This window comes from Palaemon carinicauda, chromosome 9 (assembly GCF_036898095.1).
Source record: "Palaemon carinicauda isolate YSFRI2023 chromosome 9, ASM3689809v2, whole genome shotgun sequence".
Taxonomy (NCBI): Eukaryota; Metazoa; Arthropoda; class Malacostraca; order Decapoda; family Palaemonidae; genus Palaemon; species Palaemon carinicauda.
The window spans coordinates 120,747,947-120,773,888 of NC_090733.1; the positions used below are offsets into that span (position 1 = coordinate 120,747,947).

Genomic DNA, 25,942 nt, shown 5'->3' on the forward strand with positions numbered 1-25,942 from the left:
TTCCTCAAATAAATCCTAATGTACCTGAAAACACTAAGATTACCGAAAAAAATATCTTATTCAGTCAACGGGTTAACGACTGGACTGTAATTGTGTAGTGGCTACTTGTTACCTAGTAAGGATAGAAAATTTTCTTTAGCTATTATAGTAAGCAGTCCTTCTAGGAGAAGGACTCCTAAATCAAACCATTGTTCTCTAGCTTCTGTTCCATAGTCATCAACTATCTTAGGTTAGAAGTCTCTTGCTTGAGGATACACTCGAGCACTTTATTCTGTTTCCATATTTCCTTTCCTTAATGGACTCTTTCCCTGCTAGAGCCCCTGTGCTTATAGCATCCTATTGCTTTTTCAACTAGGCTTGTGGCATAATAAGTAATAAATAAAACTAACAACAACAACAGCAACAACAATAACAATAATAGGGGTTCATTTAATTGTAATTTAACTCTCATGCAGTGCTCAAATAAATAATATAGAAAGAACCTTTGTATATCACCTTGGATATATTGCTTTTGTAAAGAACTATTTGGATGAATATTCTGTAAAGAAACTTGTGATAAGTCTTGTTATGACCACGATTGACCACTGCAACTCCCTCTACTAAAATCTATCTAAAGGGCAACTTAAGAAATAACAAAACATAATAAAATGAGGAGTAATACCGAGAAAGGATTACTTCCATACTAATTAACTTACACTGGTGACATCTAAAGTTATAATATGTTTTAAGGTGTGTACAATGATACATAGAACAGGAAGACCAAAATATCTAAGAGAATTACTACAAATCGTGCAGCCAACGAGTCGTGTTAGCACGAGTATAGTAACAGATGGATTTAAATAATTAAAGTCAATATGTATGTATACTGTAGGTTCTAGAGCTTTCAAATATGCTGCTCCAATAGACTAGAAAACAAGTTTCCATGAAAGACTTAAGATATTAAGTCTTTCAAGAAGAAACTTAAAACTGTCCTGTTTTCTAAGTGTTTCGATAATTTGGTTTTGACAATCAGTACAGAAAACGCTGTGTGATACTCTAAATAAATCTACCTAAGAATGTGGAATAGGACCAGGAGACGGCCCTTAAAGTATTAGCTATGGACACATGGCTTCACCTTCAGCAATAATTCACCCTATCTCGCTGCTCAAGTCTTGCTTCAATTTCAGTAACTGTCTTCTGCATTTTCCGTATTCCTCATTTGTTAATTGCACTTCATTAATATCTTTAGGCCAGTATCAAGGTATTCGCCTTATAGAATCATCACTGATGACACCCAGAAAGATGCGGTATCTGTGACACACACTTACATCTTAATTTACTATTACGGCTGTTTTTGTCTTGTCCTATTACACAAGGAAACCCTGCGCATTACAGGACCTACAAGATCTGTTTCTGCTTGTCATATAATATAAAATTTTCTTACCGTCCAGCTCCTTCTTCACCAAGTTAAAATCATGTTAACCATCCATTCTTTTCTCAACTGCCTTCTCTTTTTAAAACGTTTTGTCAAATACCTATCTTTAAACACATTCAATTACGTCTTTACGTTAATCAATTTTTTTTTCGTGGAAGTTTATCTGTATATGCTCAGTGATAATAAAAAATAAGGAGACTGACTGAATATTAGGCTTGACTGTACCCTCAAGCAAAGAGAACACTAACCTAACACAGTGAAAGACCATGGCACAGAGGCTATAGCACTACCCAAGACTAGAAAACAATGGTTTGATTCTGGAGTGACTTTCTCTTAAAAGAATTGCTTAAAGAGTCTCTTCTGTCCTTACTAAGTGGAAAGTATCCACTGAACAGTTACAGTGCAATAGATAACCCGTTGAGTGAAGAAGATTTATTTTCGGTTATCTTAGTATTGTCAGGTGTATGAGGAAAGAGGAGAATGTGTAAGGAATAGGCCAGCCTATTTAATGTATGTGTAGGCAAAGAAAAATAGAACCGTAACCAGGGAGGGATTCACTGTATGATATCTGGCCAATCAAAGGACCCAACAACTCTAGCAGTAGTATCTAAACGGGTGGCTGTGCCTTGGCCAACCTACTTACCATACCGAGTTGTTATTGATATTAATTTGGATGTCACCCGAGTGTCTGAAGCTGTTCCTCTTTCTATCATGAAATCATGGTTGTCTTCGTTTAATTTTAGTTGGTTAACTGCCATCCATTCACTAACACTAGCTGATAAGCACTTGGTTTAAAGTTTCAGCAATATCATTAATGAACACACACACATACATACATACATATATATATATATATATATATATATATATATATATATATATATATATATATATATATATATATATATATATATATATACACACACACACACAAACACACAGACACAGAACAAGACTGAAAAAAGACTTGACCATACACATCCTTGGTTCGAGAAAAATGAGGGAGCAAAGGCATATAAAGAGCATGAAGTAAATTTGGTTGAAATTTGGAAGTGCATGGGTTCAATACAAAACCTTAAAGTGCCAATATATTTATTCAACAAGGAGGAAAAAACTAGATACTATAAGAAAAAAAAATACAGGAAACAGTAACCGAAATAAGTTATAGTCCTATCGTCTCCCAAATAGGCCTACCTGTAGTGCAATAGGAAATGTAAAACACGTTCCTAGATGGATATAGTGTTGACTGAGAACTGGCTAATAAATTTCTGAACTAATCTAAAAAATGAAAAATGAAATATAATTGGGCTTTTACAGAGATTTTATAACAGATTGGTAATATACCAGGTACACAAATGTGATTTAATATCGCAAAAGAAAACAAATTGTGCGATTGATCCAATGCCACTACCCGATGAAATTGGAGTAATCTTGCAGACATTATTAAAAGAATAGTAAATACCATTGATGAGTGTAGGTTTCCAAAATCTTAGAAAAGGGCTATATACACCTGTTCGGAAAAGTGCTCTAAATAATCAGTTCATACAGCCCTATTTGTAGTGGTAGCCGAATGATAGTACAAATGTTATTCATTACTATTAATCGTGTCAGTAGATTGACGTATTATAGGATTATAGTCCAGCATTAAGAAAATTCAAGTAAATAATAAACTAGCCTATAGATAACGTAAAAATCATTTAGCCATGGGAGAGACCATAGATATATATATAAAGAGCAGTCGATTCTCTTCCCTCGCAAACTGGGTTGATCTTTGTATGCTTGCCAGAATTATTGACAACTTTGTAGTAACCTTTATCTGTAAAATGCTAGAAAATGTGCTCACGGGAACATAACTTCAGGTATTCCCGTTTTATGTTAAAATTTCCTAGAATGAAAATTTTAATACCATCAAAGATTATGAAAAACAAACATAATAAGTTTTACTTGGGTGCGTTCTATTTATATATTATAGCAGATTTCATCTCCCGTGTCAATTTAAGACAGAATGAATGAGTAAAAAAATATAAGTTAAAAATAAAATGCAAAGACTATTAAAGATAATTTATATTTAAAGATAAACGTACAGGAAAAGGGTATAGAGAGGTAAAGGAAAAATATATATGATGTGTAGAACCAATCCAAATAAAGACAAGACTTTTATGTGTAACTCGTCTATTACTTACAATTGTTGCCCGCCAAAATTATTGCATTGTAGGAGACAGTCGAGAGCTCTTCTGCATTCTGTTTTTATACATTTATTTTGTGCCGATAAGATGCCGGGAGTGTTATCCCACTTACAGGAAATACCTGAAACTGTCAGGATTAAGTAAGTATTCTTAATGAAGTTTGTATTTAGATAAGTAATGATAACTTTGCTATCGTAGACCATGTTGAAACAAGGCTCAAACCATCTTAAATTATGTTCAGTGGCTTAGGTTTGTTCACTCTTGATTATGATGTCATATTTTATCGAGAATAGGCGTAGACTAGGTATTACCGGTATTGTAGGTTATTGGGTAGTTAGGCTACTGTATATTTTATAATTTGGTAAATTTAGAATATATACTAAGGGTGAATTCGTTACTTGACTATAACATTTATTTACAAGTCTGGGTGACCTATTATTATTATTATTATTATTATTATTATGATGATGTAACCTACAACCGTAGTTGGAAAAGCAGGATGTTATAACCCCAAGGACTCCAATAAGGAAAAATGGCCCAGTGAGGAAAGGAAATATGGAAATAAATTACAGTACAAGAGAAGTAATTTATTAAAATAAGATATATGACCTTGTAAAACAGGTTCTATTATAGTTTATTACAGGGTAATGTAACCTAGGTAAAAAACTACATTTTCTATAGAAAAAGGTTCGTTCTCGAAAATGACACCCGTTCCTGTCGGAAATGAATAGTTTCAGGTATATATATATATATATATATATATATATATATATATATATATATATATAGCGTAACATTGCTAATGATAGCGTGCGCAGCTCAACATTACCACTTGCCAGTATATACGAGCTTGATGTTTTTGTTTTCTGGCAAGCGAAGCGAGCCTGTGACGGAACAAGAGCCATTATATTTAAACATTTTAACAGAACATATATGTTTTCCTTTAGTAAATAACATTATTTAACCGGTTTTCATCTTCATTTCAACCGCAACAGCCACAACCAGTTCGGCTTCTTGAAGTTAGTCAATCTGGTTGTTCTGTATGTTTGCGGTTGAAATGAAGGTCAAATTGGGTTAAATAATATTATTTGCTACAGGAAAACATATTTTCTGTTCGAAATGATACCCTGTAGACTTGTAAAACTTTACCGAAAACCAAGAGTCAGAGACCGCAGTGACTAACTTGAGTGTTTGGGCAACAGTACCCAAAGTGCTACTGTCCTCAGCGGGTTGTGTCCCCAGTGGGCACTTACCCACTGAGGCTAAACATGTTATATAGGGACTATGCAGGGGTGACCAACACCCCTTTTTCACCTTTTTATATATTGTGTAAAGTGTGAATGGAACAATTCATTAACCCTTTTACCCCCAAAGGATGTACTGGTACGTTTCACAAAACACATCCCTTTACCCCCCATGGACGTACCGGTACGTCCTTGCAAAAAAATGCTATAAATTTTTTTTTTTCATATTTTTGATAATTTTTTGAAAAAATTCAGGCATTTTCCAAGAGAATGAGACCAACCTGAACCTCTCTATGACAAAAATTAAGGCTGTTAGAGTAATTTAAAAAAATATACTGCAAAATGTTCTGGGGAAAAATAACCCCTTGGGGGTTAAGGGTTGAAAATTTCCAAAGAGCCTGGGGGTAAAAGGGTTAAAATATACATGATAATATTACCGTAGCATTGCTACCATTAGCAATGCCTTTGTAACGTTGTTAACACTGTGTATCATTGGTAACGTTGCTTATTTTAACATTCCCAGCACATACGTGAGTTTTGTAACCTGGGAACTCCTCGGTTAGGTTAGGTGGGTTTGTTAGGTTCTGTACCCTTTTTGTACTATTTATATAGTGTAACCGGTAATATTACCTTAACAATCCGAGTCATCGTTGGTAACACTGTGTATCATTAGTAACGTTGCTAATGTTATTGTTCGGCATACATTCGTGAGTGAAGTTGTTATCAGGTTATTACCAATTATCATGTCTGACAAATGGCTCCATTGCCTGAAAGGGACATGGCAGGGGAGACCCAATTCACTAGCTCAACATAGCCTGGTGGGGACATTTTCCCTATACTGTATAACATGTTTAGCCTCAGTGGGTAGGACCCACTGAGGACATGATGCCCGCTGAGGACAGTAGCACTTCGGACCCTTACCTGTTTGGGTTGGGAAAACAAAACGTACGTATGTAGATCGTCAGATTACCAGGCCTGTTGCTCGCATAGAAAACTAGAATCCTTCCTAGCTTCGTCACCCATATCTTATTAGTATGTTGGCTAAGGAACTAACATTAATTATTCACCTACTGGTCTATGCTTCCAGTTAGATATTTTATTGCTACTCTGTTCTGGCAAGTGTTACTATGCGCGTTAGCCGAGTGGTCAAGTATTTTGGCGAAAAAAAAAAATTTGTGACCCAATATTATACACTACCTTAAAACAAAATACATGGATGGTCTAACATATCCACACCTAGTTAATTAGTGGGTCCTAGTCCTCCCTTACTTTCATGGAGCTGGGGCTTTGCCTCCTATAACCCTCCTCTGTTCCTAAAGCAAACCAGTGACACTGTATCCCTCCGGAAATTTTCAACAAAAAATTGGTATTTGGTCCAGGCCTAGTACTTTTCTCTTATTTAGAGTTAGAAATTATAGATGCAGCATGAGGAAGCTAAGTTGCCTTCCTGTGTGAAACAATTAGAATATTTTATATTAGGATGCACAAAATAAGCTTAGGATTTGGCAGTCTAAGGGGTGGTCGCAAGGGGTATATCCCTCCTTGTTAGCTTGTAGGTAAGTAGACCAGGATACGACTTCTAGGTTAGGTTTGGTGAGGAAGCTTAGGTTAGGTTGTCTTCTGTAGTTAGTTAACTTTTTAAAATATGGTTTTTCAGTCATAAGTACCGTACAGTATTGAAATTGTAAAAACGTCTAAAATTTAAAAAAAATATGGATTTCCCCGAATTATTTGTATTAGAACATTTCAAAATACTCATAAATATACCAGGAGCAATTTTTATTTTCTTCATTAGGAAAATTGTGCTATTATAAATATTTATAAAAATTTCAATTACAGTACTGACCTGTTCTGTCCCAACCAATTACAAAGACTCCCTGATTAGCCACTTTTATCTTCAGCTGCTCAGTTGTACAGTTGTACCCTTTGTGCGACAGAACTTGGCTTATTAACTTTTGTTTGATTTGATTGGACAATGGAGAAACTATGTGTGGGCATTGGTCTTGCCATGGCATCCTGGGTTGCATATGCGGAGCATTCATGAGCAGGATCTCATTGGATCCCTATTCATTGTGTCCTTTTCGCTGAGGCCATCACAGTAAAAAGTCATTGTTTAACAAGGAATGTAAATGATGGCTCTCTTTGCAGTGGCTTGATTACAGCAGAAGGAAAAGGAAGCCCAAGCAAGATACTTCTTCATAGAAGGCTAAACTTCAAGTTTGAGAGTTCCGCTAAGCATCGCTTCCTTTCTCTGAGACTTGGCTTCCGAGCCGTCTCCTTTCTCTGGTAGGCTACTCGGGGTTCCAAAATCCCTCCTTCACCTGTAGAATGCCTGGACTTTCTCGTCTTCCATCTTTCCTTCCTTGGCGAGAAGCATTTGTTCTTTTATTTGCTGGACCAGACGCAAGATGCAAGTATGCTTCACGACTGAGTACTTTTCCTTAAGAACAAAGCTGGTATCAGAGTATCTCCCTCCTATACTTCCAGATGAGGGACAGGATGGAAGTAATCTTTGCATGCCCATTGCTTATGATGAGTATACAATCATATACATATCCTTTAGGATAAAGGTTCTTCTTCTTGGTAGGGACCTGGCCTAACACACACAGCTTCTTCATGCTCAGGTAATTAGGAGGTTGACAGGACTCATAACTTGTGCCCCACCTCAGGACTAAAGTTTATTGGTGTTTCCAGGCTAGGAACAAGCTAGTAGGCTGGCTAGGGCACCATCTATCCGTTGAGATACTACCCCTAGAGAGTTATTGGGTCCTTTGACTGGCCAGACAGTACTACATTGGATCCATCTCTCTGGTTATGGCTTTATTTTCCTTTGCATACTCATGCACTGAATAGTTTGTCCTATTCTATACACATTCTCCTCTGTCCTTATACACCAAGCAACCCTGAGATTACCAAACAATTCTTCTCTCAAAGTGTTAATTGCTGCACTGTAATACTGTAGTTCAGTAGCTACTTTCCTCTTGGTAAGGGTATAAAAGACTTTAGCCATGGTAAGCAGCTCTTCTATTACATTCCAAAATCAAACTATTGTTCTGTAGTCTTGGGTAGTGTCATACCCTCTGTACCATGGTCTTCCACTGTTTTGGGTTACAGTTCTCTTGCTGGAGGGTATACTTGAGCACACTATTCTATCTTGTTTCTCTTCCTCTTATTTTGAAGCTTTTATTGTTTATATATGAAAGATTTATTTTAATGGTATTTTTAAACATCTCATGTAGTTTATTTCCTTTCCTCACTGGGCTATTTTCTCTGTTGGAGCCCTTGGGCCTATAGCAACTTGCTTTTCCAACTAGGGTTGTAGCTTACCAAGTAATAATAAAAATAATTTCTTCAGACGAGAAGAACTCCCAGCCCAGAGGTGGTTATGTCTTCTCGGGCACCTATCATCCTTGGCCCATATAGTTCCCAACGGCTGCCTCAGGATAAGTTCTCTATAATGGCTGCTGAAGTCCATTTGGAATCAGGCCTGCGATTCCCCGGACATTCTGATCCCCATGGGACCAGAAGAACGGACACACCTCATGTGGTTGGTGGCAGACGAGAATCTGCTAAAGGGTGTCTACTTTCTCGTCCCTCCCCCGGACTTGATGCTCTTCTCAGATACATCAAAAGAAGGGTGGAGTGTCCCACATGCTGCACCACATGACTTCAGGCCTATAGTCAGAGTTAAAAAAGTAACAGCACATAAATCTCTTAGAGATGAAGGTTGCCTTCCTGGCCCATCAACAGTTCCAATAGTTTCTGTCGGGCCATTCAGTGGTTGTATTGAGGGACAACACCACAGTAGTGGCTTACATCAACAAGCAAGGCGGTACTTTTTCACAGCCCCTATCCCATCTGGCAGTAGAAATACTGAGATGGGCAGAAATTGACTTGATTACCCTATCAGCTCTCTTCATTCCCGGCAAAAGGAATGTGCTCACGGACAACCTGAGCAGAGCGATTCAGATAGTGGGCTCTGAGTGGTTTTTTGAATCATCTAGTAGCCAACAAAGTCCATACTTTGTGGGGTTCTCCAACGGTGGATGTTTGCAACAGCCCTGAACTTCAGGATCCCGTTGTACTGCTCCCCAGTCTAAGAGCTCAAGGCTTTCTGGCAAGATGCATTCCAACAATGGTGGGACAATATCGACACTTACGCCTTTCTCCTGTTCTGTCTGATGAGAATACTCAACAAGACCAGAACATCTGTTAATCTCTGTGACCCTCATGGTTCTATAGCATCATGCAGAATGGTTTCCCAATTTCTGCAACTCCTAACGGAGATTCTGAGTGCTCCCTCTGCGCCACGGTCTACTCAGACAACCATGTGCCAACATCTTTCACAAAACCGTAGCGAAGTATGCCTTAAGGCTATCCAGCACCTCCTCACTCAGGATTTTCTGGATACCTGCAAAGATCTTCAGCTTCAGTCTAGGAGGCAAATTGGAATGTCTTCTGTGGTTGGTGTCGTGGAAGCGGTATATCTCCCCTCGATGCCACTATCCCAGTATTAGTGGATTGTAATTGATTTAAGGTTTTCAGGCATCCTGACATCCAGTATTAGTGGAGTTCCTCGTGTATGTGCGGGAGGAAATGCTCGTCTCTGTTTCGGCAGTAAAAGGCTATCGCTCAGCCTTGAGTCTCTCCTTAAAGCTGAAAGTAGATATTTCCTTTTCGCTAGAACTTTCTCTCCTCATATGGAGTTATGAACTTACCTGTCCCCACTCCCTAGATGGAAGTGAGACTTTCTCCATGGAAGGTGGTTGAGTTCTTAGGTCCCTGAAAGGCCCTCCCTATGAACCATTATGCCAGGCAACAGATTGCCACGTCACGTTGAAAACGGTGTTCCTATTCGCATTGTCTTCGGCCAAGAGAGTTAGTGAACTTCATGATCTCTTACGTGACATTGCCCATTTAATGGGATGGGGAGGTAAGTTTCAGCTTTGTCCCTGATTTTGTAGCAAAGACTCGGAATCCGGGGTTAGTGGTTCTTAGATTCGATTCATTCCGTTGACGAGTCTCTGTTCTGTAACCCACGACCCAGACCAACTGTTACTATGTCCGTTAAGGAGCTTGAGGTACTACCTTGAAAGAACAGCAGCAGCTTAGATTTGCAAGGTCATTGATCTCGCGCTGAATCCAGATCCCCCTCTGACACGACATCTCAGTGCTCATGATGTTAAGGGTGTAGCTACGTCCCTGGCCTTCAAACGCAACTACTCTGTGGCGTAGGTTCTTCGAGCGAGTTGAAGCGTCAGACGACCTACACTGCCCACTACCTGCTTGATGTAACCCACAGGAGACTTGATACGTTTCCTACCGATTCTTTGGTGGCTTCACTACAGCTGGTTTAATACCTCAAGCTTCTTGATGAACAAGTAGCAAGAGGTTGAGTGCATTGGTTATCCGTCCTAGTGTGAGTGAATCAATAAGAATGACTGGCTCTTTCTTTTCTTCATTCTCCCCTCTCTTGGGGAAATCAGCATCCAGGGTCCTCTGCACAGCTGATCTCAACCAACTGCAGGTAGACCATTGTTCCCTTGTGTAATCGAGTATTGTGTCAATACTGTTACGTCCCCATTCCCTGGCGAGGAGGTATAGGGAACGTCTTGGTGACCTCGGACAATTCCTATGACTCGGAAGAATTTTTACCTTGACAGTCACATTGCCAGTAGGCTATCACAAAACACAGCTTATGTAGGCTGCATACCATGTATAGCAAGGATTTAGTGAGTGTAGGGTTTCTACCTACCATGTGCCAACAGTCTTATAGGTGAATCCCCGAGTCAAAGCCAAAAAGCCAGATTGGCAGGGACTTCCACCCTCCTAATGGGTAAGTCAACCCTTATAAATAGCGTTGGTTTGTGTTCGAGTTATGGAAAAAATTATAAATTTGAAAGTAACAATACAAACCTGCAGCTATTTATACAAATTGCCCTGCCAGCCCTGTGCCCCTTGAATTCCCACCTCCATGCAAAGTGAGTTTCAGTCTAAGGTGTGTGAGTGAGAGGGGTAGCTACTACCCCCCTTAACTAGCGGGTAGGTGGTTAACCCTCGCTAAAATTTTAATGGTTCATCTTAAAATAGCTATAGGTTTGCATCGTTGGGAAAAATGCAAATTACTTCCAAATTTGTCATGTTCAAAGGCAGCACTGAAATTATTGCCAGATATATGAACTTCCTTACCACAATCAAAGGATTTCTGTGCAGCATTGGAAATTGTAAGAAGAGGCATCACATTCTCCAAGGCCTTTGCAAAAGCCGAATTGCAAAATAGGAAACAGATTATTTCCTTCAGCTTTCCTATTTAGATGTTTTGCCAAAAGACCTAAAAAGATTAAGGTGATATGTGATTTATGGAAATTTGGGCGTAATCAGCTGCACTAGAGCTACTATAAACTTATTTACCTAAAGGAGAATATTACAAATTCTCCAAAAAGTGTAAATTAAACTTGCTTACAGTATATAGATTGTTGTATACTGTATTTTATTTATCGAAAGTCCCCAACTTACAAACATTGAGACACAAACACAAATCCAACTGAAAAAAACAAAGATAAGAAAGAAATACTGTAATAAATTAATATTATGTGATTTAATGCAGTAAACAAAATGACATTTGTAATAATCTGATATTTATTTCATGAAACCCAACTATTTGTTGACACTTGCAGCTGGATATCATAGGCATAGGATTCAGGTTAGGTCTACCCTAGGCCAAAATTTTACTTGCAAACACCTTGGAACCTATTAAATTAGTAAGTTGAGGATCTTCTGTGTGCCCAAGACCAAGCCATAATTCGTAAACTGCTACTTTGATCTTAACTTACACAACTGTGATGTGGGTCACGTAAGGAATGGTTTTATGCACTAGACTCGCAAGTGTACCAAAAAAAGAATTTGATGTACACTGTATATGAATTGTTTTTAACCCATATTTTGGCACTTTAATTATATTGAGCTTCATTTGGCTGCTATCAGTAAGACATTTAATTTTTTCAAGTGCTTTGTTCTTAAATTTAAATTTTACTCATGATAGTTTTGTACAAATTATTAAATTTTTTTAAAAGTGAATTGCTCCTATAAAAGTTGGAATTTTCTAAGGAGAGGATTTTGAAATTTACAAAGCTTCTTTTGCAGAATATGCTAGATATATCTTTTGTCATTGAAGGAAGTATTTTTAGAAACATTAGGGTAACATGAAAAGTTAATTATGGTAATTGGTTTCAGGGTTACAGAATTGCAGGCTGAATATAAAGAAGAGGAAGTAACTCAGAAAGGTTACATTAAACGACTTCGTAATCTTTTAGACAGTCACTTAACTGAAACTGTGTCAAAGGATATTGCTACTTTAGAGGGTCAACTTAAAGATGAGGAGATAACAGAGGTATGTACAGTATTCATTTACGGTATTTGAATTTTTTCTAACAAATTACTGGTGAGAAGTCATTTCAATTTACAACAATTACAAAAAGTATTTACTGATACAAAAATTTTATTTTAAGAATAGAACTTACCTGGCAGTTATATATATATAGCTATAGTCTCTGTCGTCTGGCAGAATTTTTCAAAACTCGCGGCAACCGTCGAGTGGTGGGTGTGCGGTTTGGTGGTTAAAAACCTTTACAGGGTGGTACCTGGAATCATTCCCGTTTTCTGTTCCTCAGATCATCTCTACCGGTTGGACTGACAACATCGTTGGTCCGCCATTTGACTGATATTTTGGTGACATATACTGGCCTGTGGATTGGCAATCGCTTTTGTGATTTATTCTTTTGGCTGTTTTTTGTTTTTTGATTACGATGTCTGATAAATTTCATTTTCGTGTTTGTGCGAATGAAGAATGCAAGGTGAGGTTACCGAAAGTTTCGGTAGACCCTCACACTGTTTGTTTGGGGTGCAGGGGTTATGAGTGTGCCTTGGATAAAAGGTGCAAAGAATGTAAGGTTTTAAGCGAAAAGGAATGGTTGGATATGAAACGCTATGTGCATAAGTTCTAATTAGATAAGTCAGGAGGGCATCTAAATCTAAGTCTGGTAGTGAGGTTAGCTTAGACATTTCTTTTGACCCCTTAATTACTAATTCTTCTGTAGAAGTTGAACCTTCTCCTGAGGTAGTAGCCCCTGCTCCTTCTACAGGAACGGTAACTATGGATGACCCTCAGTACGCCAGGATGGCGGCTGAGATGAAGGCTCTTAAGAACCACCTTGCAGCCTTGAAAGGTAAGAGTGCTAGTGGAATTAGTGCTTGTGAAAGTGCAGTGGAGGTGGCGACTGATCGAACCTGTCACGCCCCCTAGGTCTAGACCTCTACCAAGCTCCCAGGACCAAGGGAGAAGGTACGTTGACGGCCGCAAGGGAGTGAGAGGTACGTATCCTCGGTCAGCCGTTGCCTCATGCAGTCCTATTGCTATTTCCCAGGCTGCTCATGACCGCCACGGAAAAGGCGTGTCGGAAGTGATAGCGTCTTCCCCGAGCCCCTCTCCTAGACGCAGATAACAGTATGAGGCTTCGAGGCCGACCAAGAGAAGATGGATACAATAAGTTGACTAGACCCGTTCTCGCTCTCCCCTGTCTAGTAGCCCAGAACCTTTTCCTTCCAACGACGACTGGGACGCTGCTCCAGCGAAAAGGTCTAAACCTAGAAATGAAAGGAAGGAGGGATCTCCTCTTCTTCCAGGTGATGGGGGACCGTCGAAAGAACCTTTCACCTGCTACCAGCGTGACTCGGCAGCCTTCGCCTTCGGAATTGCGAGACCCAGCAGCAGTCGCGAAATCTTGTTATGCAAGAACAACTGGTGTCACTTGTTCAGGCTTTTAGCCACCCTCCAACCCAGTCGGCCAGGCGTAAGGACGACAAATTACCAGTGAAGAAATCGGCTAGTAAGAGGGAAAGGAGTTCCTCTCCCTTGCAGGACGACAGATGGTGTCGCTCCTCTCCCAGGGAGACGCACCGCGATTCGTCAAGCGCTCGACGCCGCGTTTCTCAGGACGCTTACGATTCTCGTCGTCAGGACGCTTCCGTCTCCCTCTCGCGACGTCAGGACGCTTCCGTCTCCCTCTCGCGACGTCAGGACGCTTCCGTCTCCCTCTCGCGACGTCAGGACGCTTCCGTCTCCCTCTCGCGACGTCAGGACGCTTCCAGCCTGCCTCTCCAGGACACTTCCATCTCGCGGCATCAGGAAGCATGCAGCTCTCGACTCAAGGATGCTTCTAGCGCTCGGTGCCAGGACGTCACCAGCGCGCGGCGCCAGGACGCACGCGTCTCTGTGTCAGGACGCATCCAGTCCTCGCCGACAGGACGCATCCAGTCCTCGCCGACAGGACGCATCCAATGATCTGCTTTTCTACTCGGACGCAGACGAACAGCTGGAAGAAAGTGATCCTTTTGCAAGCCGGATTGGTACTGATCGGGATGTTAAAGGAACCTCCGACTTAGTTCCTTCAGCCCAAAGGGAGACAGGGTTGGAAGGAGGGCAAGACTTGGAGGATATTTCGGAGTATGAGGATAAACCTGCTAATGCGGTTGCTGATTATAAGGTTCTCTCTCGCTCCCTCCTTGAGCTGTATGGAGAGGAGTTTAAACCTGCTGCCCCTCGTTCTCCTCAGTCGCAGTTCAGCAGGAGAAAGGCGAAGAAGCAGTCGGCTTTCATCAAGATGAAGCTGTCCATCTCGGCTAAGAAGGCTCTCGCTAGGATCGATGACTGGCTGAAGGAGTGTAGGCAAGCAATGAAGACCACCTTCTCGTTTCCACCAGCTCGACTTGCATCAAAGGCGGGCATGTGGTATGAGACTGGAGAAGCTCTTGGCCTGGGAGTGCCTGCCTCCTCCCAGGGGGACTTCTGCGGCATTGTAGATTCTTCCAGAAGACATGCCCTTAACTCGGCTAAGGTAATGTGGTCATGTCAGAGCTTGACCACTTCTTCAAGGGCATCTTCCGAACCTTCAAAGTGTTCAGCTTTTTAGACTGGGCTCTGGGTACGCTGGCCAGGAAAACAGAACTCTTACAAGCCACAGAAGACCTAACCAGTATTATGGCCTGTATGGACAAGGCTCTTAGAGATGTGGCAAACGAGTTGGCTTCTCTAATCTCTGCGGGAGTTCTAAAGAAGAGGGCTCTTTTATGTTCTTTCACGTCCAGAGTGGTTACGGTCGTGCAGAAGGCGGAGCTCCTATACGCCCCTCTCTCGGAGCACCTTCTTCTTGAGTCCCTAGTTAAGGATATTACCCTTTCGCTAGCGCAAAAGGCCACGCAAGACCTCCTGTTGCGCTCCGCAAGGAAGTCTTTACCGGTGATTCCGTTATCACTGAAGAAAGAGGAGAGGAAACTTCAGCAGCCCTTTCGGGGTAGAGCTCCTACTAGAATGGAGTTCAGAGGAAGAAGGCAAGAGACGGGCAGTAGAGCGAACAGAGGTTCGTTCAGGGCCCGCGCCAGGAAATGAAGCACAAGTCCTCCAGACAGCGGTAGGAACAAGGCGGTCACATTTTTGGCAGGCCTGGAAGGAAAGAGGGGCGGATGCCTGGTCCCTCTCGGTTATCAGAGAGGGGTACAAGATCCCCCTCTTGAAGAAGCCTCCACTTTCAAGAACACCTCTAGCCTTAGTGGCGCAGTACTCGAACGCCGTGAAACAAGGGGCACTATTGGAACTGGTGAACCAGATGCTGGAGAAGGGAGCAATAGAACCGGTTCTGGAACTAACTTCCCCAGGGTTCTATAATCGCCTGTTTCTGGTGCCCAAGAGCTTGAGTGGATGGAGACTTGTTCTAGATGTCAGCGCTCTGAACATCTTTGTGGAAAAGACAAATTTTAGATATGTAACTTCCCAGGTAGTTATATATATATATATAGCTTAAATCCTGCGTTTCGATGTGGCACGGCAGAAATTCAAATTTCGCGGCAATCGCCACCATGACAGTAGGTGGTCATACATGAGCGCCATCTCTCATAGATTCCGAGAACCATCCCCAACATTGTTCAGAAATTCCCTGCCGTTGATTGAGTCAACACCTAGGAAATTCGTTTCGCTGATTTATTACTTTATTCTACAATTTGGTGAAGTACCTTTTGTCTGATTATTGTTAATGGCTTTCGCTGCCTTTCAACTATCGAAGATATTGAATAGGATAGTTTTTTTTGCTGGTCCAACTTGGACAGTTTAATTTAACTTGATTTTCAAGATGGCTCCTCTGTTGTTAAACTTTGTGTGTGGGGCTAGTCCGGCTTTCGAGCTGCTCTTGGTTCCCGCACAGTAATTAGCAGGGAGCATGTATGTAGTTGTTTTCTTTTTATGTTCGTAAGATTGAGGGATCAAGGAATTTTTTCCCCCTACTTTATTAACTAACGAACAACTCTTAAAGATATAATAGAGAGAAAAAACATTTAAATATTAAAACATTGTGATGTCACAATTATGTGACGTAAACTCTTAGCAAGCAGAGTGAGATCTGATTACCTTTAAGGAATTCAGTCCGCCATCGCGATGACGTAACAATCCTGTGATGTAATTTTCTTAGTATGACTTGCGTTATGTGAATTATTTTCTTTTCTTGTAAGAAATGTTTAAAATATTAACTTACTAAGCATAAGTGTGTTTATTATGTAGGGAAATATATTATTTTCAAGTATATATTTGTCCTATTAGTATACCTGTATTTCCCTTAGTTAATTTTCGATATAGAGATTTCACGAGCGTACAGTCAATTCACGCTCGTAGTTCTCTTGACTATCGTTTTGGTTTCACAATACTTGTATCGTTATTTAATATTTTGGCTCTTGGCGAAAGAGTATAATCTCTCGCAACGGGCAGGTCTATTATGGTCTAATGTGAAATAGTTAAAAGTACTATTGTTTAATGGCACGTAAAATAACGCAATGCAGTCAATTTACGATACGTAATTCTCTTGACGATCGTTATTGTTTCACAATTACTTGTATCTTTATTTTACATTTCGAGTTTGAAAATACTAATATTAATCATATAACCTACTGCATTTTCTTTCTAGCTCTTGGCGAAAAAGTATAATCTCTCGCAACTGGAAGGTCTATTAAGATCTACTGTAATGTGAAATAGTTCAAGTGCTAGTATTCAATGTCACGTAAAATGACGCAGTGCTGTGGAGGGTGCGTTCGTTCGTGTCCGTCATACTCCTAGCACGGGACCTCTTCCATGCTCCCCAACCCCTGGGAGAAGGAAAGTCGAAAGGCTAAGGGAGATGTCAGACCTTGATTAGCGATTGAACGTCCCCTCGAGCGATTCTGTTGTCGTATCCCAGTACGCTCACCCTTGCCATTGGAAAGGCGAGGTAAAAGTGTTATCCTCGCCGTCGGTTGACGCGAGACCGGCGTTTTACGTTTTCCCGTCCCGCTAGACAAGAGAGTGACTCGTCATGGGACGAGCGTCGAGATCGCTCCCTCACAGCGATCTAGACGCGTTTTCGGGACGCGACATAGATCTTGTCGCCCCTCACGGCATCCCGTATGCATGCAACATGCGGGACGCATGTAGCATGCGGAACGCATACGGCATGCTGGACGCATTCAGCTTGCTGGACGTATGCGAGCGGGCCGCTTCCCCGCGTCAGGTTCGCGAACGTCTTAGTTCCAAGCGCGTTATCGCGGCAAGAACGCACGCGAGCTGCAGCGCTCATGGACGCTCTCTCACAGCGATCTGGTCGCGTTACGGGAGGCGGCAAGGATTTTGTGCACTCCCTCACAGCATGCTTAACGCATGCAGATGCTGGATCCACGCGAGCTGAACGCATACTGTACACTCGCGAATTGGACGCTCCTCCGCGTCAGTATAGCATACGTCATAGTTCCAATGCGCTCTCGTGGCAAGAACGCACGCGAGCTGTAGCGCTCATAAACACTCCCTCGCAGCGATCTGGTCGCGTTACGGGAGGCGGCAAGGTTCTCCCTCGCGGCATGCTGGACGCATGCAACACGCTGGAAGCTTACAGCAACCTGGACTCATGCAGCAGTCTGGACTTATGCTGGATGCATGCAGTCAGGATTTGTCCACACAGCATGATAGACAAACAGTTGTCTCTCCTTCGCGACTTGCTGGACGCGATACTATCGCTTCCTTGCGTCTCGCCGTAGACTTACAGCATGCGGGACGCATGCAGCACACTGAAACCTCACGGCAACATGGACGCATGCAGCAGTCTGGACGATTGCAGCAATCTGGACGGATGCTTGACGCATGCAGTCAGGACTTGTCCTCGCAGCAGGATAGACAAGTTTTTGTCTCTCCCTCGAGACTCTCTGAACGCGCGGCCAACGCTCCCTCGCATCACGCTGTTGACAGACAACGTGCTGAACGCACGCTGGACGCACGGGAACAGGACTTAATCTCGCAGCATGGGGTTCACGATGTTGATGCTTCCGTACAGCATGATAAACTTATTCTGGAAGTACTGGAACCTGTCTCTCCCTCGAGACTTACAGAACGTAAACATGATGCTTCTTCACAACTGGATGATATCCTTCACGATGTTCCATCAGGTCAAGATGAGTTCTTTATGGAAGACAATAACCGACAGGATGACGCGGTTTTGTCTCCTACCCATTCGACTCAGGTGATCGATGTTCCTTTAGCCGAAGTTTTAGAGGACGAATCTCAGGATTTGGTGCAGACAGCTGACCTTAAAATGCTTCTGACAGTTTTAACATCTCTGTATCCAGAAGACTTTACTCAACCTATGCCTCAGAGCCTGCCCTCTCAGTTTGTGAAGGGCAGACCCCGAAAAACATCCTCCTTCAATAAGATGGTCCTGGCTAGAACGGTTAAGAGAGCTCTCTCAACTCTCAACCAATAGACATCCAAGAGGATGGATCTAGGGAAGGCCTCCTTTTCCTTTCCTCCAACTCAACTGGCCTCCAGATCTAGTGTGTAGTATTCAACTGGGGAATTTCTCGGTTTGGGTGTTCCTGCCTCCTCCCAGGGAGACTTCTCCAGACTTGTTGACTCCTCACGCAGGTCAGCCATGAGCAAGTCGAAGATTATGTGGTCCAATTTTGAAATGGACCATCTGCTGAAGGGAATTTTTAAGACAATAGAAGTCTTCAGCCTTATGGACTGAACTCTTGGAGCTCTCGCAGAAGCCACAGACCCTAAGAAAGAGGCTCAGATGCATCTGATTGCCTGTCTGGATAAGGCCGTGAGGGATGGCTCCATCGAACTTTCTGCCCTTTTCACGGCAGGAGTTCTTAAAAAGAGGGCTATGTTTTGTTCCTTCTTATCTTCAGGTTTTTCCCTTGTTCAGAGATCTGAATTTTTATTTGCTCCGTTGAGTAATCATCTTTTCCCTCTGGACTTAGGGAAAGATTTGTCGGCAGCTCTGGCACAACAGGCTACGCAAGATCTTATCTCTAGGACTACTAAGAAAGTCCTCCCAGCTAGCTTTTTTAGTAAGGAAACAAAAGGAGGCTCCTCCCACTCGTCAGCCCTTTCGTGGGAGCCCTTCAAGGAGAACTCAGAGGTTTGCGGCTGGAGGTCAAGCTCGCAGATTCCCAAGACAGCAAACCGAATCAAGAAAGTGAGACATGCAATCTCCAGACTCTAGTGGGAGCCAGGCGTTCCCATTTTTGGCGAGAGTGGAGCCAAAGGGTGGCAGACATCTGGACGATAAATGTCCTCAAGGAGGGATACAAGATCCCCTTCCTGAGAATGCCTCCCATGTCGTCGATACCCTTAAAGTTGATAACAACCCGCTCAGGGAACAAGGCAGCAGCTCTTCAAGAGCAAGTGAACCTTATGCTGTCGAAATCAGTCATAGAAGTGGTATAGGACACCACCTCGGAGGGGTTTTACAACAGACTTTTCCTAGTTCCGAAAAGCTCGGGGGGATGAAGACCTGTTCTGGACATCAGTCCATTGAACAAGTTCGTCAGCAAAGTAAAATTTGCCATGGAAACTTCAGCGTCAGTCTTTACAAGCAACAGACAGGGAGACTGGATGGTGTCTTTGGATCTGCAGGACGCGTATTTCCATATCCCGATACACCCGGACCACAGAAAATTTCTAAGGTTCGTGTTCCTCAAGACCATTTATCAGTTCAAAGCACTGTTTTGGACTGAGCACGACTCCCTACGTTTTTTACCCAGGTTTCATCTAAAGGGAGTAGGGATTTCTTTGTACAGTACCTGGACGACTGGCTACTCAGAGCAGAATCACAAGTAAAGTGTCTGGAGGCTCTTCAAATGATAATGTCCTTAACGCAACAGTTAGGTCTAATGGTAAACCTGGACAAATCTTAACCAACAACCTCACAGAATATCATTTATCTGGGGATGAGAATCGGTTCAGATCGCGCAGAAGGCTTTTTGGAAATGTCGCAAGGACTTTCCCCTGGTGGTCACCCGACTACGGTTGACGATCCCTCGCAGCAATCAGCACACAGTTCAGTTCGCGCACACAGCGCGCTTCAAGTGTCTGATTCTCGAACAGGGGTCTGTGGGTAGAGTCTCAGAGGAAGTAGCACATAAATATCAAAGAGCTAGTGGCCATTCACCAAGCCCTGATTACTCACTTCATAGAAGGAGAGAAAAACATCAGGGTGGATCTGCTCAGCAGAAGAAGGCAAGTTCTTACTAGAGAGTGGACCCTACATCACGAGGTGTGCACCAGCCTTTGGATCCGCCCAGCAGAAGAAGGCAAGTTCTTACTACAGAGTGGACCCTACATCACGAGGTGTGCACCAGCCTTTGGATGTTGTGGGGTCAACCCTCGATAGACCTCTTTGCCACACAAATGACAAAGAGGTTGCCGGTATTTTGCTCTCCAGTCCCAGACCAGGAAGCAGTCACAGTGAACGCTTTTCTTCTGAACTGGGAAGGTCTAACGTGTACGCTTTTCTTCTGAACTGGGAAGGTCTAACATGTACGCTTTTCCTCCATTCAAGATCCTGGACAGAGTCCTGAAAAAATTCAGGGAATCGGCCAACGTCCGCATGACCATGATAGCGCCATTTTGGCCTATGGGACATTGGGTTGCAGAGATGATGGAGTGGCTAGTAGATACTTCCAGAACATTACCACTATTAGAGTTTACTAATCCAAGTGGGACATATATATAGCAGATTTTCTGTTGTATCTGCGTACAAAAGAGAAGCTGGCTATGCCTACCATCAAGGGTTACCGCAGCATGCTAGCCTCCGTCTTTCGTCACCGACACATTGACGTGTCAGGTAACAAGGATCTTTCAGATCTCATTAGATCTTTTGAAACGACTAAGAGGAAGGACAATCCAACCCTCTCTTGGAACCTGGATGTAGTCCTGGCCTTTTTAACCTCAATTAGGTGTGAACCCTTGGACAAGCCGTCTTGGAAGGATCTTACCAAGGAGACTCTTTTCCTAATTACATTGGCTACAGTCAAAAGAATAGGAGAGTTAAAAGCCATCAGCAAGAAGGTGGGCTTTAATGGAGACAATGCAATTTGCTCCCTTCAGCTACAGTAGGCTTTCTCGCCAAAGACGAGAATCCTTATCGACCTTGGCCAAGATCTTTTACCATCCAGAACTATCTCACTTAAATTGGACGGGAAAAGGAGAGAGGCCTTTGTCCAGTGAGAGCTCTAAAAATTTTGTTTCCTGCACGCGTCCAAACACCGGAGAGGACAAGCAGACAGCCCTCTTTGCCTTTATCAAAGAATACCCTGGCTTTTTTCATTAAGGATTTGATAAGGGAAACTCACCAGAATTGTGAAGTAAGAAGTTTTCCCTATCCTTAAGGTAAAACTACACGAGGTTAGAGCTGTAGCAATTTCTATGGCTTACAAGCACAATAGGTCAATGAAGTCAATGTTGGAGGCTACTTTCAAGGCGAAGTAAATCAATTTCACAGACTGCTATCTCAAAGATGTCCAGACCCAGTATGAGGATTACTGTTCCCTGGGTCCGTATGTTACCTCCGGCGTCGTAGTTGGAGAAGGGTCTACTGCCTCTTCCCGATAACTTAATATATACCCTTGCCTTTTTTCTTGTACTTGTGTTCACAGGTTGTCTGTGAAGGTTATCGCAGCCTTCCGCAGTCTGGGATGCAAGTCAAGTTAGTTTAAAAAAAAAAAAAAAAAAAAAAAATAATTTTTGGAGTAGGTACTCAGAATCAGTATCCATGGCTATGCCAGGTTCGCAAGGGTGGAGGTCTAGCCATGCTAAGGTCAAGGACCTTGTGGCAGCCCCATAGAGACTTTTACAGCTCCCTGAGTGGATTGCTGAGTCTTTTAAAGAATGCAGGCAAAATGAGGCAGGATAATTGTGAAGCCAGCTTCCTTATCAGGTTAGAACCAGATTGTTAGTACTACTAATTGTAGCAAATAATAATTATACGAATTTCCAATGGGATGAGGTTTCTGACCCACCACCAATGGTGTCAATCAGCTATATATATGTAACCACCAGGGAAGTTTCATATTTGAAAATGGTATTTTTATTTATAAAATAAGTTTTTAAATATACTTACCTGGTAGTTACTTATATAAAAGAGCCCTCACTCCTCCCCTCTGAAAACAGAGGCATGGAATTTCTGAAGAATGTTGGGATGGTTCTGGGAACCTATGAGAGATGGCGCTCATGTATGACCACCTACTGTCATGGCGGCGATTGCCGCGAAATTTGAATTTCTGCCGTGGCGCGTCGAAACATGGGATTTAGGCTATATGTATTTAACTACCAGGTAAGTAAATTTGAAAATTTATTTTATAAATAAAAATACCATGTTTACCATGGAGACGACTCAGTCGGTGCTGGCAGCAGTACGTCCAGGGGACTGGATGGTGTCTGGACTTACAGAATGCTTACTTTCATATCCCCATCCATTCGACTTCAAGGAAGTTCCTAAGATTCATGGTCCTTTGTTTCGGCCTCAACACTGCTCCTCAAGTTTTCACCAGAGTAATGGCAAATGTGGCGGGATGGCTTCATCAAGAGGGGATAAGAGTATCCCTATACCTGGACGACTGGCTGATAAGAGCCCGGTCGAAGGAAAGGTGTCTGGAGGACCTACGCAAGACTTTTATGATGGCTCAGGAACTGGGTCTCATCATCAACAAGGAGAAGTCCCAGACCGAACCGAGTCAGACGATTCTTTATTTGGGGATAGTTCTGGACTCAGTTAGTTTTCGGGCTTCTCCCTCCCAAGAAAGGCAGACCAGGTGCCTCGGGAAGGTGCAGGAATTCCTGGGGAGACAGAAGTGCTCGGCGAGGGATTGGATGAGTTTGCTGGGCACCCTCTCCTCGCTCGAGCAGTTTGTCGCTCTTGGAAGACTGCATCTCAGACCTCTACAACACTTCCTTTCTGGAGTGTGGGACAGGAAGAATCAGGAGGACTCCTTTTCCTTCCCCATTCCAGCAGAAATCAAAAGTCATCTGAGTTGGTGGCTGGATAGATTTTAGGGGAAGGAATCTCCCTGTTCAGGAAGAACCCAGACCTAGTGTTGTTCTCAGATGCTTCGGAGTCAGGATGGGGAGCAACACTGGGAAGCAAGGAGGTGTCAGGCTCTTGGGGAGCAGAACAGAGTGAATGGCACATCAACAGGAAAGAGTTGATGGCCATTCTGTTAGGACTGAAGGCCTTCAAAGTCTCCGTTTCGGGGAGGATAGTAGAGGTTAATTCAGATAACACCACGGCCTTGGCTTACATTAGGAAGCAAGGGGGAACTCACTCTCTGTCCCTGTTCGAAACAGCAAGAGAGCTCCTTCTGTGGGCGAAGGAGAACGGCGTAGAGCGTTAACGAGATTCGTGCAGGGACAGAAGAATGTAAGAGCAGACATGCTCAACAGGAAAGGGCAGGTTCTACCCTCAGAATGGACCCTCAACCATCAGATTTGCCAGAGGCTGTGGAAGTTATGGGGGAGGCCTTCAATTGACCTCTTTGCCTCCAAACAGAACAAGAAGATCCCCAACTACTGTTCCCTAGTCCCGGACGAGGAAGCGATAGCAGTAGACGCCTTCTTGATGGACTGGACAGGGATAGACACCTATGCGTTCCTGCTGTTCAAGGTTATCAACCTAGTCGTTAAGAAAATCGCTCTCCTCGAGGCTAGCAAGAGAATAGTTCACAGAGGTGGTGGAGATGTTAGTGGACTTTCCGAGAAGCCTTCCTCCAAGTCCAAAGCTTCTCAAACAGCCCCACTTCGAGAGGTATCATCAAAACCCCCCTGCTCTTCAACTGACTCCCTTCAGACTATCGAGAAGCTTGTCAGAGCGAGAGGCTTTTCTACACAAGCTGCAAGAGCTATTGCCAGAACGAGGAGGGTCTCTTCACAGAGAGTGCCAATCGAAGTGGTAGACCTTTAGATCGTGGTGTAAGCAGCACAAAGTGTCTTCAACCACTACCTCTGTGAGTCAGATAGCTGATTTTCTCTTGTTCCTCAGGAAAGACTAAGCTGGCTGTATCCACCATTAAAGGGTACAGGAGTACAGTATGCTTTCAGCTGTCTTTAGGCACAGAGGCATAGACTTAACCCAGGATAGAGACTTGAAAGATCTCTTAAAGTCGTTTGAAACAACTAAGCAGACTCAATTAAGACCCCCGGCTTGGAATTTGGATGTGGTTTTGAAGTTCTTATGCGGCATGAAGTTCGAACCCATCTCACAAGCGACTCCTAGAGATGCGACTAAGAAAACCCTTTTCCCGATGGCTCTGGCCACAGCAAAGAGAGTCAACGAGATTCACGCGTTTGAGAAACAGGTGGGCTTCAACCAGGATGGAGCAGTATGTGCGTTAAGGATCGACTTCGTCGCTAAGAATGAGAACCCATCTCGAAGAATGCATTATCATTCTTCTTGAGGGAGACAATAAGAGAAACTCACCTCTTTTGTGTGGAGGAGAACTTCGGTCTATTAAAAGTAAGGGCTTACGAGGTGAGAGCCATTGCTACTTCACTGGCATATCGAAAGAATATGTCAGTTAAACAGATTATGGACGCAACGTTTTGGAGAAGCAACTCTGCTTCTCATTACCTCAGGAAGGTAAGAGTAGATTATGAAAAGTGTTACACTTTGGGCCCATACGTAGCTAATGCTTCTGTATTGGGTAAATGAGTTACTACCTCCCCTCAACCTTAACTTTTGTACGGTATGCCTGTGATTGGGTTTTGGTTTTTTATGGTTGTCTGAGGACTCTGACTTGCGGTACAGTGCCCTCTGTCTACCTAGATAGTAAATATCTATTCTGTAAGGTTAGGTGGTTAGATTGAGTAAGGTTGCAGATTATAAAAGGGGGATAGGTAGTGCAGAAGTCTAGTCACGTTGTTGGTCTCACCCCGTTTAACAGACTCAATTGAGTTGTTTCAGCATGACAGGTCTCCACCTGGCTGGCACTCCTAAGGGAGAGCGACTCAAGAGGCAGGAACCTTCAAAGTCAGTTACCTTAGCAGGTAAGGAATCAAGGTGTTTTTTCCTACGACTTATTGTTGTTTCCCAACGATGTTGGCTGTCTGTCACCCACCTCCAAATGTGTGAATCAGCTATGTATATATATATATATATATATATATATATATATATATATATATATATATATTTATATATATATATATATATATATATATATATATATATATATATATATATATATATATATATATATATATATATATATATATATATATATATATGTAAATATATATATATAAAACTTGCTGGTAAGAGACTGATGTCTAGCCAGGTAAATCCTCGGACAGCTAGATTAGTGTCAGGTTCGGATTTCCTTTTATGGGCTCTCGTGGCATGGTTGGTTTCGACCTGGCCTTTCATTAGAAGGGGCTAGCGTTCGATCCCAAGTATGAGGTAGAAATTTATTTCTATTTGAACACGATGTTGTGTTGATATTTATCCATATTGACTCATTAGGGGTAATTTGAATGAATTACTACCAATTGTGTCACGTGGTGGCCCGGGGAAATCGGGTAAAACTCGCTAGTAAGAGACTGATGTCTAGCCAGGTAAATCCTCGGACAGCTAGATTAGTGTCAGGTTCGGATTTCCTTTTATGGGCTCTCGTGGCATGGTTGGTTTCGACCTGGCCTTTCATTAGAAGGGGCTAGCGTTCGATCCCAAGTATGAGGTAGAAATTTATTTCTATTTGAA

The 25,942-nt window shown here is 42.6% G+C and overlaps 1 protein-coding gene across 1 annotated transcript in view; it reads left to right on the forward strand.

The window, feature by feature from the left end:
• The first annotated feature begins 3,588 nt into the window (after window positions 1-3,588).
• LOC137647119 (DNA (cytosine-5)-methyltransferase PliMCI-like) overlaps window positions 3,589-25,942 on the forward strand; it is a 108,001-nt gene continuing 85,647 nt past the window's right edge. Inside the window, exons 1-2 of the mRNA XM_068380361.1 lie at window positions 3,589-3,740; window positions 12,078-12,234. Of these exons, the coding sequence (XP_068236462.1) occupies window positions 3,688-3,740; window positions 12,078-12,234 (210 nt within the window). The 5' untranslated portion in view covers window positions 3,589-3,687. The remainder of the gene's footprint in view (window positions 3,741-12,077; window positions 12,235-25,942) is intronic.